This window comes from Oryzias melastigma, linkage group LG2 (assembly GCF_002922805.2).
Source record: "Oryzias melastigma strain HK-1 linkage group LG2, ASM292280v2, whole genome shotgun sequence".
NCBI classification, from domain to species: Eukaryota; Metazoa; Chordata; class Actinopteri; order Beloniformes; family Adrianichthyidae; genus Oryzias; species Oryzias melastigma.
In genome coordinates this window covers 22065367-22082414 of record NC_050513.1, presented here as the reverse complement: position 1 = coordinate 22082414, position 17048 = coordinate 22065367, and the positions used below count along the sequence as shown (strand labels likewise).

At 39.6% G+C, this 17048-nt stretch overlaps 1 protein-coding gene across 2 annotated transcripts; it reads right to left on the bottom strand.

The window, feature by feature from the left end:
* Positions 1-264: 264 nt before the first annotated feature.
* On the bottom strand, positions 265-13877 carry LOC112141132 (cholesteryl ester transfer protein, plasma). Of its 2 annotated transcripts, XM_024264187.2 has the most exons (18): positions 13796-13877; positions 13431-13659; positions 11346-11460; positions 11144-11275; positions 10209-10279; positions 9366-9453; positions 9223-9292; positions 9095-9155; positions 6960-7051; positions 6632-6731; positions 4754-4833; positions 4623-4673; positions 4410-4559; positions 2918-2985; positions 1441-1483; positions 932-1004; positions 619-704; positions 265-545 (listed from the first exon to the last, which is right to left on the bottom strand). In XM_024264187.2, exons 2-18 carry the CDS (start codon positions 13567-13569, stop codon positions 468-470), a joined length of 1497 nt encoding a protein of 498 aa, XP_024119955.1. In that variant the 5' UTR covers positions 13570-13659; positions 13796-13877; the 3' UTR covers positions 265-467. The 2 variants fall into 2 exon arrangements, with proteins under 2 accessions (XP_024119955.1, XP_024119956.1); XM_024264188.2 differs by lacking the exon at positions 13796-13877 and having other exon boundaries at positions 13431-13688.
* Positions 13878-17048: the final 3171 nt, after the last annotated feature.

Genomic DNA, 17048 nt, shown 5'->3' with positions numbered 1-17048 from the left:
CTATGTCATCTATTAGTTTCTGAAAGCAAATACCTCATTATCCTCTGCCTAATCACTAAAGTCCCTCTTAACACTAATGCGTATATTTCCCACAGTTTGTGCTGTAGTTTCACAGCAATACATTTTATATTTTCTCTACTAGTTACTGCCCAAAAGCAGAGCTGTGTGCATCGGTTATGTTGGTTCTGGTTGGTCTGTGTGGCTGTACTGTCTGCTTCTCTCTTGATGAACACTTTGTTCAAAAGACATAAAGATCCCTTTGCCTAGAATGAGTTGGACCCGGCTTTATTGGCGAAACAAAATTTTCAAAAAGTTCCCAACAGGACTCACAGTCAAAGTAAACATTGATGTTTCCATGTCAGTCATGTCCTCCACCCTATAAGCTAAACCAGGAGTATATATTCCTTTTATTCATCCAGGATAATATTTAAAACGTTTAAAGCCCAAATTCCTTTGCAGCTGTTGTGTCACTGCAGAGTCTTCTGGAGAAAATCCACCAGGAGGTGATGAGGGAAACCAAAGTCCATCTTAGTCACAATGAAGCCCTGCAACCCAGAAAGAGGCACCAAAGAATCATAAAATACCTGAGAGCCAAACGGAAACAGGAGCAGAACTTACGTCCTGAGGAAGCACTTCAGGGTCAACGATGTCAAACAGGTTGGCCCCCTGTTTGTTCAGCAGCCTTGTGATCTCCACCTGAAGAACTGAAACACACCATGCTCTTAAGGCCATATTCTCCCCTGAATCTTCTGGAATACAAGTTCTATCCATCATTCCTGCACAAATGAATCGCTTTCAAAGCCAAAAGCAGGACATGATGATGTCACCAACGAGAGGGAATGTCTTCTTCTCTGAGAGGTCGCACTGACGGAGGGTACAGCAGCTCATGCAGAAACAGCAGATGTTTAAGGTTTGATTCACAGCTTCTCACCAGACAAAACTTTGGGAACTCCGACTTTCTCCACAGCTTCTCTGATAAAGTGAGCCTGTGCTTCATCCTGTAGCTGCAAACGGAAGGACATCAACCGTTAATCGCTTCATGATTCCACAGTTCCAGCTGTAGGAGGAGTTTTAAAATCTTATGGTTCTTGTTTCACAGAATTGTTTTTAGCAGTACATAAACCTCATGTGCAAAGCACAGCTAATGCTAGCTTTGTTTCATTTTATTATTTATTTTTTTCATATTATCAAATTATTTGATGGGACTTTAAGTGAGTAAGTTTGAAACTTATTTTTTCTGTGTGGATCATTGGATTATTTTGGAAGGCTGCAATTAGTGTGAAAGATTTAATTTGATTACTGAAACTGTTCAAATGTACTCATGAAAAGCAATGAAGGGCTTATTTTCTACATTTTGTGTGGTGAACGGTGAAGGCAGACGTTTACATTGTTTAAGTTAAGGAATTTTGCTTTTGAATTCAAACAAATAAAGAATCTTACCACTTTATCTGGGGAGTGAATTTCCGCTTGAAGTACCGAGATCCTGTAAAGATGGAAGAATTAACAACAATATTTAATACCCAGAAAAACTGACTAAAGATGCTGCATAAAAAATGAGTGGATACGAGCTGCCTGTGGATGCAAAATGGGTAAACCCACTCAGGGCACACAGGTTGCCCACACAAAATATCAAGGTTGTAGACCACTTGGTGAACGTGTAGGGGACGTGTCAAAGTCAAGGCCAGGGGTCCGGGTAATTCTATCCGGCCCTCCAGATCCTTTTATTTTATTATTAGTGGCCTGATGTTATCTTGCGCTTATTTCTACCTTGTACAATTTTGACAAATTATATTTTTATAGAGAGTAAAATATTAAAAGTTATTTAAGGTTTAAGCTGATTTATTCTGGAATAATATTCCTGCCTTTTTATTATTCACAATTATGTTAAAAAGTTATGGTTTTAAAGTTTTAAAATTATCCTAGTTTTTTGGACTATTTTAGCATTTGCTAAGATTTTTTAGAGTATTTTGAAGTTTAGCTAAGATTTCATGCTAGCTGTTTTGGCTAATTAAGACTTTTTTTCTTTTTATGTCTATTTTGGAGTTTAGCTAATATTTCAGCTTCATGCTAGTTATTTTGGCTAATTAAAGCATTTTTCATTTTTTTAGGCTATCTTGAAGTTTTACTATTTTTTTCATCTGCATGCTAGCTGTTTTGCCTGACCTTTTAGGCTAATTTGGCATTAAGCTAATACTTTAGCTTTCTATCATCTTCTGCATTTTCAGCTTCAGCGTTTTCAGCTATCAATTTCAGCATCTTCAGCTATCAGCACTAGCATCTTCACTGGCTAAATTCAGCTTACAGCATTCACACTAGTATTATAGCAGGTAATGCTACATATCTATTCCATAATTATGTTCAAAAGTTCCAGTTTACAGTGTGTTTAATAAATGTTTATCCTGTTCGGCCCATGACCTCAGGGGTTTTTTGGATTGTGCGATTGACTTTGACACCCGTGGCGCAGGGGAAAAATGTTGAAGCCCATAATAAACACCTGCTCTGGGTGATAATTATCCTCCCCAATTATATGAATATTTTTGAGCCACTTGATGCCATTTCTCCATGCAGGCTCACACTATTCAGTTATAGCGATTCAGGAACTGGTGGGACCAGCCTTTGGTTCGCTGTGTGTAGCCAATGGGCCGGCACGCGGTTCATCTCTGCTCCCCTCCTGGGAAATCCCCGCAGCACTTTAGGATGCAAACGCTTCATACAAGTGTTTTGAGTTTTTGTGATGAACCGAAGCAGTCACACGAGTTAAAAAAAAATCAGCGAATCAAAAATCTAATACTAACAAAACAGATACGAAGCGCCGGAGAGGCCAGACCAGACTGGATGCAGTGTGAGCCTGAGGTTACCCTTCATGGTACAATCCATTTTCATGAGTCTAAATGAACAATGAACAGAAGAGTCTTACTCTTTGGGACTGCCATGCAGGAAGAGTTTCTTGTCAGCATAGGAAGCTGTGACATCTACAAGAACTCTCTGAGCAAGAAGAAGACACAAACAAAACAAAAAAACTTATGTTAGAAACTCACCCAAACCTCCAGTGTGTGTCAAAGTAAAGTACACAGCAAAGTGCAGTGAAACTGAATCCCTCCTAAGAAAAACTTCATGGAGGTTCTTAGAATTACTAAACTGTAGATTTTGCGCAATAGCTGGTCTTTTCTGCCTTAACCCTTAACTAGCCCCCCCCCCGCCAAAAAAAAAAATAAAATGCTTTTCTGCTGCTTATTATCCTGGTACGGAGACCACCAAAGAGACATCAGATAAAAAACAATTTAAGGAAAAAATATATATACATATTTTCCCTAAAAAATACATAAAATGTAATCAAGATTTTTTTTACTTCAATGAAAAAAAAAGAAATTTGCTTAGTGACTGGTCGACACCAGATAGTGCCAGAAAAACATTTCTTTACTTAAAAATATAAAAATACTAGCTGGTTACTTTCTGTTGCACATCAATCAGTAACTAGATTTTTTTTTTTTACTTAAATTCTTTGGGGGAAAAAAATAAAATTTTTCTTCAATTTTTTTACTTCAATTTTTTTTCTTCTATGTCCCTTTAGGGGCGTCGTACCTTGGGAAGTAATACAGACAATCAATATTTCTAAATGTTCCCCACTGTTTGATCGAGCAGGCAGTTGATGGGATAAATTCTCGTTACCACTGACCAGTATGGTACAGTCCGGTTTGACACAGTATTTTTAACGTTCTCATTGTTAAATGGACCAATTCTGACCCGTGCCTCTTGAGGGCACCCATCCATTGTAGATCCAAAGAAAAATAGAACAAAATGGTCGGGGCGGAGTCGCTGTAGCCACCAGTTGATTGGCAGAAAGTGAGGATGACATTAGAGAGCACCAATATCGCGCTAAGTTAGCGATTCTGTTTTCCTCTTTACAGCAGTCCTATTCTCCTTTCAAACAACATTAAATTTCTGTTCTACGCAATGTACACAAAGTAAAGCAAGAAAAAGACTGCTGGATGACCTCCATTGTTGCTGCTTTTCTAGTTGTGGCACTAGAATGACACGCTAACGGTCTACAACACGCATGAAATGAGAAAACATACGGCTCTATGGAAGTGAGGCGTAACTAAGAGGAAACGCTCACCAGAATTAGCTGGACTGTCCCATACTACTCCTTACCAGACTGGACTGCTCAGTGTCTTAAAGTCTTTAACATGCAGTTCATCTTTCTATTAATCCATTGAGAAAGTGTCCAGAAAGAATAAAATCAATGGAATCCATGTTTCATTTTTGTGTTGATTCTTATTTCAAATGATATGTTAGACTCAACATCCACACCACCTATTGCTCACCAACGTGGGCAAACCTGCATGCATCTGCAACATGCACTAGACTAACAGTGTGGCTCCTGCACTGCACTTCCTGTCAGGAGATACCGTTTCAAAGACGAGTGCTGGGGTCCCTTGACCCCCACAGTGCAGCTCTCCACGGGCCTGTGCTGAGACTCTGGATCCCGTGTTGAAGGTGTGCAGGTGAGGAACTGCAGAACTCCACACTCTGAGCTCTGCAGAAGCTGCTGCCAGACACTACACACAAAGAGAAAATAAGCAGCTGTCGCTTCCTGGAGACGGTCAGAGGAACTCTCTTACTGTTTGGATGTGTTCCATGTTGACGCTGGACAGATTGCTCTTTAGGAGTTCCTAGGGAGAAAAAAAATCAGCTAAAGTTAAAACATCCACCCGTCAGAAATCACATTCAGAGGGAAGGCGTAGCCACTCACGCTGAGCTCTTCTGAAGAGACGTTGAGGTGAAAGCGACCGTCGTGGTGAGCAGCAGCAATCAAAGGGTTAAAAAGTTCATCTGCAGTTAGAGAGCAAACCCCGTTACAGAGGATCAACCCACGTCTGACTCATCCGAGCCGTTCAGCATCACACAAGAACTGAAGGAACCTTTCTTCTCATCTCCTCATCTGCAGCTCACCTGAACTGATCATATGTCTGAGGAAAGGGTCTTTCTACGGTGGCCCTAAAGGGCAAATCACAGCAACCAATCCCTCAATGCAAAAACATATGAAAGACCACAACCGCATTTTAAAAAGCAAAACAAATAATTTAAAAAAGCATTACATTTAAAGGGGTCATACCGTGAAAAAACAACTTTTTGATCTTTTAAGTGTATTATATTGTTAACTCTATGAGGCCAGAACAGTCTCATAATTCAGAAATGTGCAGAGTTTGTGTCACAAATCCACACACTGCGATTCACAAATCTAATTTTATGCAAACGTGCAAAATAAATTTTGAAATGCACACTAAAGGTTTCACAAATACACATGCTGTGTGTCACACATTTACATAAAATCCTCACTATAAACAACCCCAAAGCGGTATTATGATCCATTCTGAGTAATCCTCTAAAAACCTGCACTCTCAACAGCAGCCCCTCCCATACCCACAGAAAAGAGCGGGTTCTCACGTGGTGATGTCACAGAGTGAGGACCGCCCCTTTCAGGAAGAGTCTGCTTTGCCAGCACCATCCCCAGTCTAACACCAACACTCAATTTTGCCACAGAGCTAGCAATGATCAGCAAAAAACTTTCCTTTTAGATGCAGAATACCGTATATCTTCCAGCTAAGTTGTTCAGAGTAAACTATATCCAATGAACTATCTAGCCGATCAACGCTAGCTCGAGCTGCTAGCTTTGCTCGTGTTAGCTCATTTTCATGGGTATGGGAGGGGCTGCTGTTGAGAGCAGGTTTTCAGAGGATTACTCAGAAAAGTGTGAACAGATCAAAATACAGTTTTTATAGTGAGGAATGAACAGTATAATGCACTTAAAAACTCAAAAAGTTGATTTTTAATGGTATGGGCCTTTAAGAAACAGTACAGCTTATGGGACATCACTGATTGGATGAAGACATTTGTCCATAATCAGCTGAAAGTTATTTACACAAAGTGATACTGAACATGCTTCATTATAATCATAAAACTTTATTAGCATGCAGACATTGAAGACATATTGGAAAAGACTCAAACATTAAAACTTAAATGACTTCATCCAATCAGTGACATCCTATAGCACCAACCTGTATTCATTTCTTTGTGTTTCATCTTATAACATTTCATTTTGATCTCTGGAAATTACTTTTACCTTTTCTAAACAATTCATTTTCAGTTTTTTGGTTTTGATTTCAAAAATGCAATGTTAATTTTTTTTCATTATTTGTATTTCTTTTATAATTGTTGTGAACTTTAATGTATTTTTTGCATTGAGGAATTTGTTGGTGTGATTTGCCCTTCAGGGCCACCGTACTTTTAGCAGAAAGTCTGACATGATCTCATTTATGAAGATGAGTTCAGGCTTCAGTGACAGCTCTGTTCTGCAGCTTTTGATTCAGGTAACCCTAAAGTCTCCCTGAACTGAACGCCGATACTTTAGTAAAACAAAATACAACAAAAACACAAATGTTTTAAATTCATCTAAGATTAAAGAAAATCTTTTCCAGATGGGTCAGATCTGCAGTTTTTGTAAAGGAAAAGCTGGAGACTTTATATAGCTCATGTCAGTCAAATTTGCATAAAGATTAATTTAATTTAGTCATGAATTTAAGCTAAAATACTTCACTTGTTCAATAATAACTATGGAAACATTTCTGACCTGAGAACCAAAAGAAAAGCATCCTGTCTTCGGTCAGCTGACTTGGATGGAAAACAGATTCATTGAGGACAGAAGTTGTGTTGTTGTAATTTGTTAGCCCCTAAAATTGAGGAAAAACGAGAGAAATCACAAGACTTTTAATGTCTGATCATTCCTGAAGCAAGTGAAAGAATTTTGAAACATATTTTTCCAATAATTTCTCTGTATTTATTTACAGATTTCAGGTTTTCTTAAGATGGAAAGGAAGTCTCTGTCACTGTGGTAATAAAAGCTGTTTAAAATAAATCAATAAAAAGTGCTTTTGACTGTAAGTGCAGGTAGTGCTCACCTTGTGGTAGGATTCAATGTAGTTAGCAGTGATGGTAGGAGCAGTGCTCACTCCGATGTCCACGCTGATGTCTCCGTCACTGAGGAAGTGTGCTGCAAACACACACATGTTCACGTCACAAACAAGACAACTCAGTTCACAGGACATTCACAACTAACTAAAACAACTCACACAACTAACTGGCGTTTAGCAGCCCAGCAGCTGGCGAGTGCCATTCTTGTGCGTGGAATCATTCTAGCTCAGTGGGCTTATGATGTTTTCTTATTTTCATCCAGACAATAATAAAAAGATTCCCCGGTTTTATTTCTACGTTCTCCCTCTCGGGCTCACACTGGGCCACAGACAGATGTAAAACGACCCTCAGGTGCATCTTTCACTGCACAAGTAATGTACACAGAACCCAGAGAGACTCTGGTGAAAGCAGACCTGGCGACGTGCTTGCACAAAAGAAGCACAAAAATGTTTTAAACAGATTAAAAAAGACAGCATGTAAAAGAATAATGGAACTGAGGCACAGAATTAGGGCTGGGTTGATCAAATCGATTAATCGATTTGAATTGATCTAAGCTTAATAGATCAATAATCAATCCATAAAACCAGATATCTATCACATGCATAATTCTAAAACCCACTAGCTTGATGCTAACGTTTAATGGAATTTACCATAGGACGGCTAATGCTAACACTTGTCGACCTAAACATACATTACTGACTAAATGAACATCTTTATAAAGTCACAGGTATGAATTTTCAAAACTCTTTTAAGGAAATATTTTTATAATAACTATTTGTGGTCTAAAACACAGTTTTTTCCTCATACTTTCTTCTTCTCCAGGAATAAGGTGTACTTCTATAGTGTGATCACCACCTAGTGGTCAAACTGAAACGTCCTCCAGGAGAAGCAGAACAATGTTTACAATGTTAATGATCTGAACATTTTAGTTAGAACTTCTGCTTTAGATAATCCATGTAACACTGGATGATATTAACAATCTCATTATTTCACTGATACATTTACAGTATGTGAACTGTATCAGAGTAATAAAAAAAATCAAAAGAATCAGGAAAAAGATCAGAATCGAATCGATCTGGGCTCTGGTGAATCGAATCGATCTTGGAAATGATCATTGATACCCAGCCCTATACACCAAATGAGTCCCCCCACCAAAAGTATGCCGTGGCCAAAAGGAACTTTTAAATTCCGTATGTTTGAAAAATCCCAACATCTGCTGAATAATCTAAGTTTGAATGATCCTTTAGATGAAGTTTTTAAACAATCATGAAGCACAGAGTCAGTAAAAGTTAAAGTTTGTTCCATTCATTCACAATGAACATTATACAGTTTCATAGTATTAAAAAAAAGAAAGACATGAAACAAATGTATTCTGCACTGAAGACCCATCCATGTGCTGCTGCTGATCAACCAGTTTGAATAAACTGTTAAATTGTGACACATGTTCCCACTATGAAACAAAGAAGAGGTGTGTGTATGGTTTGGTATTATAGGACCTAAGATTCCTGAACAAACATTCTTCAGGACATCAGAAAAATGATAAGACATTTGGAAACCAGACGATCAGGAAGGCATCCACATATTTAGAAGGACTTTCCAGATGTTTTCCTGCAGCAGTTTTATGGTCAAATATTTGAAAGATGATGTTCAATTAAAGCCTGTCTGGTTTCTTTGTTGCCCTTTTGTTGTCTTTAAAGGGTAACCAAACCCTAAATCAGCTTTTTTGTCTGTCGACCTCTATAAATGGGGCTTTAAAAGTCCTGTCTTTTGTCATTGCCACATTTTTGATTAATTAAAATAGTAGTTAACTTTCGGCTTATCCCTTTCGGGGTCACCACAGCGTAACAGCACCCACTGTTCGCATCAGTGATTTGGCAGAGTTTTTACACCGGATGCCCTTCCTGACACAACCCTGTACTTGAGGGGCACAGGGACCCAGTTAGGCAGCAGCGTCAAGGGTCTTGTCTAAGGACCCAATCTGGGTGGAGATCAGTGGACAACCCTGGGAATCGAACCCAGGGCTCCTGCGTGCAAACCCTTCACCTTTTGTCTGTGGGTGGAGCCAATCTCCAACTTTCTTGTTTGGTGACCCTTTAAAGGTAATGCAAGAGCACATACCAACCTGCTGTGTCTTGAACGAAGTCGGACAAAATGTCTGCAAGCTTGTTGATCTCCTTACAAATCTGCAATAAAAACAATGCCGTCATTATTTTATTCTTATCCGGATAAAGTCAAGAGCCTGCGCCTCACCTGCCCTTTCACAACCAACTTCACAGTGAAAGTAATGAAGTCGGTGAAAAGTTTCTTCAGCCAGTTGGGTCTGAAGCAGAGACAGAAGCAGACGGGGTTGGATGCTGCAGCCGTCTGTGGTATCAGATCGGAGCTCCACTCACTCTTTGTCTCCTTGCAGGTGCAGACGCAGCTTGTGAAACTTCAGATAACAGTCGGATGTGTCTGCGGCCACTTTTCCTTTGCCGCAGTCTGACATGCCGGAGACAGAAGAGCACACAGGGACAGACAGGACACGGATCACAGCCGTGAAGTAGTCGCACATCAAATTAAGCTGCTGCTTTAAAGAAATCACTGCACTGTAGCTTTAGTCTCACTGTCAAATGAATGTTTCCGGAAACCTATGGAATAATTTTTGTGCCACTATATTGCAAGCAAAAGTCACAGTTTGGAGATCAAAATTTTCTAAGATGCAAACGAAATGCTAAGTGTTGCAAATAAAATATTTAATATTTGCTTAGAAGAACTTTTTTTTTTTTCCTTTGCAAACTTTTTTTTGCTTGCAAAAAATATTTTTGGGTTAGCAAGCCTTTCTTGCATTTGCAAAAAATATTTTTTGCGTTTGCAAACTTCTTTTTCCTTAAAAAAAACCCAACGGTAGGGTGAAAGCGAGATGAGGCACTACGCATCAAAAAAAAAGTTTGTTCGCAATTTTTTTTAAAGAAAAAAACAAGTTTGCAAATGCAAAAATATTGTTTACAAGCAAAAAAAAAAGTTTGCAAAGCATGAAAAAGTTTTTTAAACCAAATGTTAAATATTTTATTTGCAACACTTAGCATTTTGTTTGCAACTTAGAACATTTTGATCTCAAAACCGTGACTTTTGCTTGCAATATGGTGGCACAAAAATCCCTCCATAGAAACCGTAGTGAGCTTTCATGGATCAAACCTGGCAGACAGTTTAAATTGCAACAAAAGATCTGAGAATAAATCCTTCAGGATGCTTACAGAGTCTGGGATTGATCCCCAGGTCAATCTGAGACTCAATCTCCAGGTCAAGAGACTGTTCAACGTTGATTCTGCACAAAGAAGAAAGAGAGCATGTCAGTAACGTTCTGCTGCTTCATGAGAACCTCAGCTTCAGGACAAATACGGGAACTGAATTTTCCAATAGTTTCTGTCCAGTCAAACTGAAAAAGTACATCTTAGTAGCAGTGACTCAAACGAAACTTTGTTTTGAGTGAAAACCCTTTAACAATGGAGCTCCAACGTTTATGTTCTTTAATTTACTGTAACTGTTCAACCATTCACACGATCAACATGATTCCAGGAGATTCAAAGGAGAAAAGCCTTCTCTGCAGGCTGGCTGTGACTTATTCAGTAGACCCTGTTAAGTAGGCACAGCTGCCTGCACTTTGGTAATAAGTTTATTTATTTAATTAGTTATTTATTTGCTTGTTCTCTGACCATCAAACTAAATGTGTCAGATGAGCCAGAGTTCTGTCTTCTCCTCTGGTCACTGGCGGGAGCTGTCTCCTGAGTACTGAACACACTACATCTCCCAGCTGCCCCAGCGCACACTCCCAAGACTGCACTTAGCTGACTCTCTGTTGACAATCACCCATCTTTTACTTAAAGTCCCCCTCTGATGAAAATTCATTTTTTAGACTTTTTAACAGGTATGTGTGTAACTTGTATGTATTTTACAAGTTTTTCTTCTGAATGTATTTAACTCCAATGAGTTCGAGCTGCAACACAACCGCCTGCTCACTTGCAGATGAACTCTGGTGCGGTTCAACAGTCACAGTGTGAACTTGAAGAAGCAGGAATCACAAAAAAAGTTTTAAAATGTCTGCTGAGCAAACATGGTACACCAAAGACTAAAATCCTCAAAGAGAAAGACATTACTGGTGAACTTTGTGAACATTTACACTTGAACTTACAGCCAGCTGCCGTATCCGTACAGGATCGTCCCTTTGAACACTGCAGACACGTTGCTTATCTTCAGCGCGATTCCTTTTCCTGGAACCAGCTCAAACTCACTCTGACCAATCGACAAGTTGTGAATCTCCAGACTGGGGAGTAGAAAGGAAAAGTGTAACTGGATGCTGGTGCATGTTGAGTAGAAAGTGTGCGCTGACTCACTTTTCTAGGCCATATGAGACCTTGCCTATGAGGGGCAGGGACTTCTCTCCTTGCATACTCGGATATCGGGCATGTTGAAAAGCTGCCTCAATCACTTTTGTGGTTTTCTCGTTTACTGCCAAAACAGACAAACACGGGATGTTGATGACTGCAGGACTCCTGACTCATCTCATGGTTTGACTGAAAGGCTTTTTCCAAGTGAATGTGAGGAAACCTTCTGCATTCAAGTCGTTTTCTACCCATGATTGATGGATTTAATTATGGATGTAACGATTAACTGATTAATCAATCGATTTCTATTCATATGATCCAACCAGTTTGATCTGTTTGATGCAGAATCCAATGGAATTGATCTACAACCTTAAAAATCATTTTTAAAAGGAGATAAATTGATTCCAATCAATCTAGGAAAATACCATTTGGATTGAGACATGGTCGAATTATTTTACTTTAAGGTAAAAACAACCATCACAGCAGACAACCACCTGTGTGCAAAAAAATCCAGTTGAGAAATTTCATAATTCTTCCACACACAGCTCTACCAAAACAAAATGGAAGAGTTTAGAAACAACAACAACTCAGCCACCAAGTGGTAAACTGATGGAGAGAGGTGATGCTGAAGCTCATAGTGCAAAGAGGAATCTGCACAGTCAATTGCTACAGAGCTCCAACCTTCATGTGACCTTCAGATTATCCCAGGTACAGTACACAGAGAGCTTCATAGAATGGGTTTCTATGGCCAAGCAGCTGCATCCAGCCACACATCACCAAGCTCAATGCAAAGCATGCATGCAGTGGTGTAAAGCACGCTGCCACTGGACTCTAGAGCAGTGGAGACGCCTTCTCTGGAGGGAGGAATTACACTTCTCCATCTGGAAATCTGATGGACCTGTCTGGGTTTGGAGATTGCAGGAGAACGGGACATTTCAGACTGGACTGTGAAGAATGTGAAATTTGGTGGAGGAGGAATGATGGTGTGGGCTTGTTTTTCAGGTTCCTTAATTCCAGTGAAAGGAACTTTGAATACTAAAGGATTCCAAAACATTTTGGACAATACAATGCTCCCAACCTTAGTGGGAACAGTTTCCTCTTCCAGCATGACTGTGCACCAGCGCACAAAGCAAGGTCCCTAGAAATATGGAGGACAGAATCTGGTGTGGAGGAACTTGAGAGTCCTGACCTGAACCCCATGGAACACCTTTTGGATGAATTAGAGCAGAGACTGAGAGCCAGACCTTCTCCACCAACACCAGTGTGACCTGACCGATGAGCTTTTGGAAGAATGATCCAGAGTTCTTATAAATACTCTCCTCAACCTTGTGGACAGCCTTCCCAGAAGAGTTGAAGCTGGAATAGCTGCAAAAAGTGGATTGACATCATGTTGAACTCTATGGGTTAAGAATGGAATGGTACTTCCGTTCATATGTGAGTCAAGGCAAGTGAGCCAATACTTTTGGTAATTCAGTGTATAAAGAAAATTAAATATCAAAATTGCATTTCAGAGAATTTTTTTTTTCAAGTAGTAAATCAGGAGCAGATAAAAAATGCCAGCGTATTTGTCATGTAGAGAGTACAGTGGGTGGGCCACAAGCTCCGTTGTGATGCATCCACCTGCAGACAAATAGATTCATGAACGTCTTTGTTTTCCTCGTCTGAGCTGGGATCTGGATCAGAACTGTAACTGTGTAAATATTGCTCAGCATATTTGCTGTGCTGGTAATGTTAGGTTGGGGTTGTGAGGCTGTAAGCCAGCGGGTCAGAGTGTGAATAGAGATCTCTCAACAACAGGGAGGGGAAGAGGGGATGTAGTTGTTCGCCGTCAACAGTCCCGGCCACAACTCAGAGCTTAATTTCTAATGCCAATCTGCAGAAACTATGTCCCAAAAAACAACAAAATTTTAAAAAATATGGATAAAAACGTCATTATAATCACTAATAGACCACTGGGAATGCTTTCACAACAGATCAAAGAAGCCAAACCATAAGGGAGATTTGACACCTGGTTCAGGTTTCCCTTGAAAAAGAGATCCAATCTCAATGGGATTTAAATTAATAAAATAAGATAAATGTACATTTCAAACTCACACACTGCAGCGGCGGGGTAGGTGAGCCTGCACACAGCCCCGCTGTGTCTGTAGGCCGCGGCCGGGTCCTTCAGGCAGCTGTAGGTTGGCCCAAACAAAGACAGGAGCAGCAGGGTGAACACAGACTCCTTCCTTGACATGGCTCTTGTCTTCGGTGTCACCGGCGCTTGTAGATTCTAACGTTTGAGTCCCTGAAGCTCCTCACTCTACCCACACATGTTTGGTTTGCACTTGAGTAGGAGAAGCAAACACTGAGTGGAGTTTGGGAACACAGTGGTCAAAGTACAAGACCCCCCCCAAACACACACAAAGACACACAACACATCCTCTGTTTTCAGTTCACACAACTACCAAACCTGAGCTCACATTGCTGTTGCAGATCTCTCTACTGCTTCCCTCCAACAAAAGGGGAAAAGAGTCTCCTGAAACTGGAGACTGGAGCTGGGCCTCACTCTTCATTCCACCGTTCCCCACAGGCTGATCAGGAGTCTCCTCAGGAGGGGGAGCAGCATTTGTTCTGAATAGAGAGGAGACCGGCTGGCTGCAGATAAGAAGCTTCCTGTCAGGAGATGAGATTGTGTGCTGCAATGTAAGGACATTAGGAATCTGAAGCTCCAGGACTTAGAACCAAAGAGTCCAAGAACATGAGGGGGACTCGTCATGAAAAGAAGCTGAAGAAGGTGACTCAGTTCAGGTCAAAGTTCATGATCCAACAATCAGAAAGAGATTTCTAGACAAACGTGGATCATGAAAGATTTCAACATCCACAAAACTTCCGAAGACGAACTTTCTAGAGGATGTTAGTCCACAAAACTCACACCTTTTGATCAAGAACTCAAATGGAGCAGTGATGGTTAATAAAGAATATATGAGGTGGACTTGAATCTAATCAGTGATTTGGAGAAAAAAAATGAATAAAAAAGGGGAATAAATGAATTCCCTTAAAGTCCCCCATGACAATTTTTTTATTTAAAAAAACATTCCCAGTAGTGTTTTAATTATGATTATGACGTTTTAACCCAAAACCTAACAACCTAAATGTCTTAAAAAGCCATTTTTCATGTTGATCTGAAGCCTCTGTTTCCAAAATCTCCTCTGAGGGGGCGTGGCTTTTGGAGCTGAGTAGCCCCGCCCCAGATGCCCCCTGTCTGATTATGATAGCTCTGTGTCTCGCTAGTGTAAATCTTCACCACTGCTCCATAAAAACATCCATCAATCTGGGTAATGTCCAACCGTATGGTTCTGATCCGGATGTCAGCTGGGACGAGGAAGTGAAGATCTTCATGGACAGAACTTCCTCCAAAATCCTGATTCTTTCTCCTTCCAGTTCACCAAAGATTCTTTTAGCTAATTCTCCAATGTTTATTGACTGTGATCAATACATTCAATCATTGGTTTCTCAGAGTTCTTGATAAAATAATCAAAGCTAACATCAAAATGCTCTTTCATTGATTTACAATCCTTTCCAACTGCGGTCAAATGAGCCGCCGTTCACATTTCCGTGGTCACATCAAGAAGCTCCGTGGAGTCTGGTGGAGATTTTCCAGCGTTCTCAGTCCTGCTACCGTAAGTATTGGATGAAACTCACACCAAAAATCCAGTGATGCTGATTTGACCACAGAAATGTGAACGGCGGCTCATTTGACTGCAGTCAATGTGAAGATACCATCTTCTCTTCTCCAGAACCTGAACTAGACACTAGGAACAGATGAGGGTTTAGTGCATGTGCAGCAGAGCTGTTGATGGAAAGAAGATCATTCATTCAAACAGAGTCTGTCCAAGACAGTTTGATTGACACATTTAAAAGGAGAAATACTCTGAAATGAAAAAACAAAATGATTTCTTATTACATTTGTTCTTTTTCAGAAAAAAAAAATGCCATATAGACATGTTAAAAACTCTAAAAACAGGATTTTCATCAGGAGGACTTTAACCCTTTAACACCTGACACTTAAATACAAAATCATTAACATACAGTTACTTTTCAACCATCAACACGATCAACATAATTCAGTAGATTCTGAAGGAGAAAAGCGGGTCTATGAGCCGCTTTTCTCCTTCAGAATCTATTGGAATTACATTGATTGTGTTAACTGTTAAAAAGTTAGAGTAAATCAAAGAAAATAATCACTGGAGCTCTGGTGTTAAGGGGTTAAAGTCCCTCATCAAATAAGATCGTGTTTTGGCTTGTATTTCATGAAAGAAGACATGTATAAAGAAAATTAAGCTCAAAATTATATTTATGATTATTTCTTTATGGTGCTGCAGTGCGATTATTCTGTTTGAGTGATAAATGTATTGCTTACTTGCCACCTGTAATTATGAAATCTAATTCATTTAACCTAATAATTGCAATGAAAAGACTTGTTTTGGGGTATTTTCATTTACATTTGTGAGTTTGTGGTGTAGTAAAAGATCAAAATACAACTTAAAAAAGTGGATTTTTAACATTTTTTTAATCATAACATACTTTCAAACTTTCAAAAAAAAAAAAACCCCAAAACGTGTGGTCTAGAGTGCTATAATTTAATAATAACGGTGGTAACACTTTTTCGACTTCAGTGAAGCCGCTGGAGCTGTTACCATCTCATTGTGTCACATCACGTTTTAAATTGTCTAAAAAATAAAGTATAAAATAGTTTTTTTTACTGAGTGACCGTGGGTATATGTGGACAGATATTTATGAACTCCGCGGCACCGTGAGATTAGCATGATTAAAATAAATCACGCACTAAATCGTCTGTAATTTCACTAATTTGGTGGACTTATTTATTTATTCGAATTAGGAGCAGACACTTAATGACGTTCCATCCATGAACGTCTTTGTTTTCCTCGTCTGAATTTGGATTTTAACGGCTGGATAGCTATGATATTGATCACCATTCACTAATTTTTATGTTGGGGGTGTAAGCTGGAGGGAGTGAGTACAAACATATGGATGATGGGAAGTGCCAACATTCACACCCACAACTCAGAGGTGAATTTCTAATACACTCAGGCTGTAGATAATGACGCGTTTTTTTATTTAGGCTAAAAACAGCATCATCAAAATCAAAAGATGTCTGGAAATGCTAATGATGCAGTGAACACGCTGCAGGTCATTGCTTATTTGATGAAGATTTGAAGCTCAGGAAGTGAATGATAACATCCCTGGAGGAACAGCAGCTGACCTTTGAGTTCTGTTTGTTTGTGTTCACTTCAAAAGATTCCGTCAGCTTCAGCTCGTCTCAGTCAGGCTCTTTCGCTTAAAGTTCTTCAGGGATTTTCAGGATCAAATGGATTGTATGGGGCCAGAACAGTCTCATAATTCAGAAATGCACAGTCTGTGTGTGGATTTGTGATACAGACTCTGTGCATTTCTGAATTATAAGACTGTTCTGGCCCCACAGATTTGGAGAGTTCTCTCTCAATTTCCAAAAAGAAATTGTTTGATTTCAGAATTTTTCCACAAATGCTGAATCGGGGTTGTAGATTCCATCCCAAAACGTGATTGGCTCAAACTAGTCTGCACTCTGCATAGTAACAGTCAGTGATTGGCTGGAGAGCCATTCTATCTGGGCAGATGTTTTACAGCTGCAAGATAACTAAGGTTTTTGAAAAGTTTTACTGTAAATGCCTC

Bases quoted from the DNA above. Each gene is read 5' to 3' on its own strand.
- LOC112141132 (XM_024264187.2), bottom strand. From the start codon at position 13,569: ATGTCAAGGAAGGAGTCTGTGTTCACCCTGCTGCTCCTGTCTTTGTTT. The intron at 10,280-11,143 runs GTAAGTTCAAGT...TTCTTTGTGCAG, and splicing joins TACGGATACGGCAGCTGGCT to AATCAACGTTGAACAGTCTC. The intron at 1,484-2,917 runs GTAAGACTCTTC...CCATCTTTACAG, and splicing joins CTGCATGGCAGTCCCAAAGA to GATCTCGGTACTTCAAGCGG.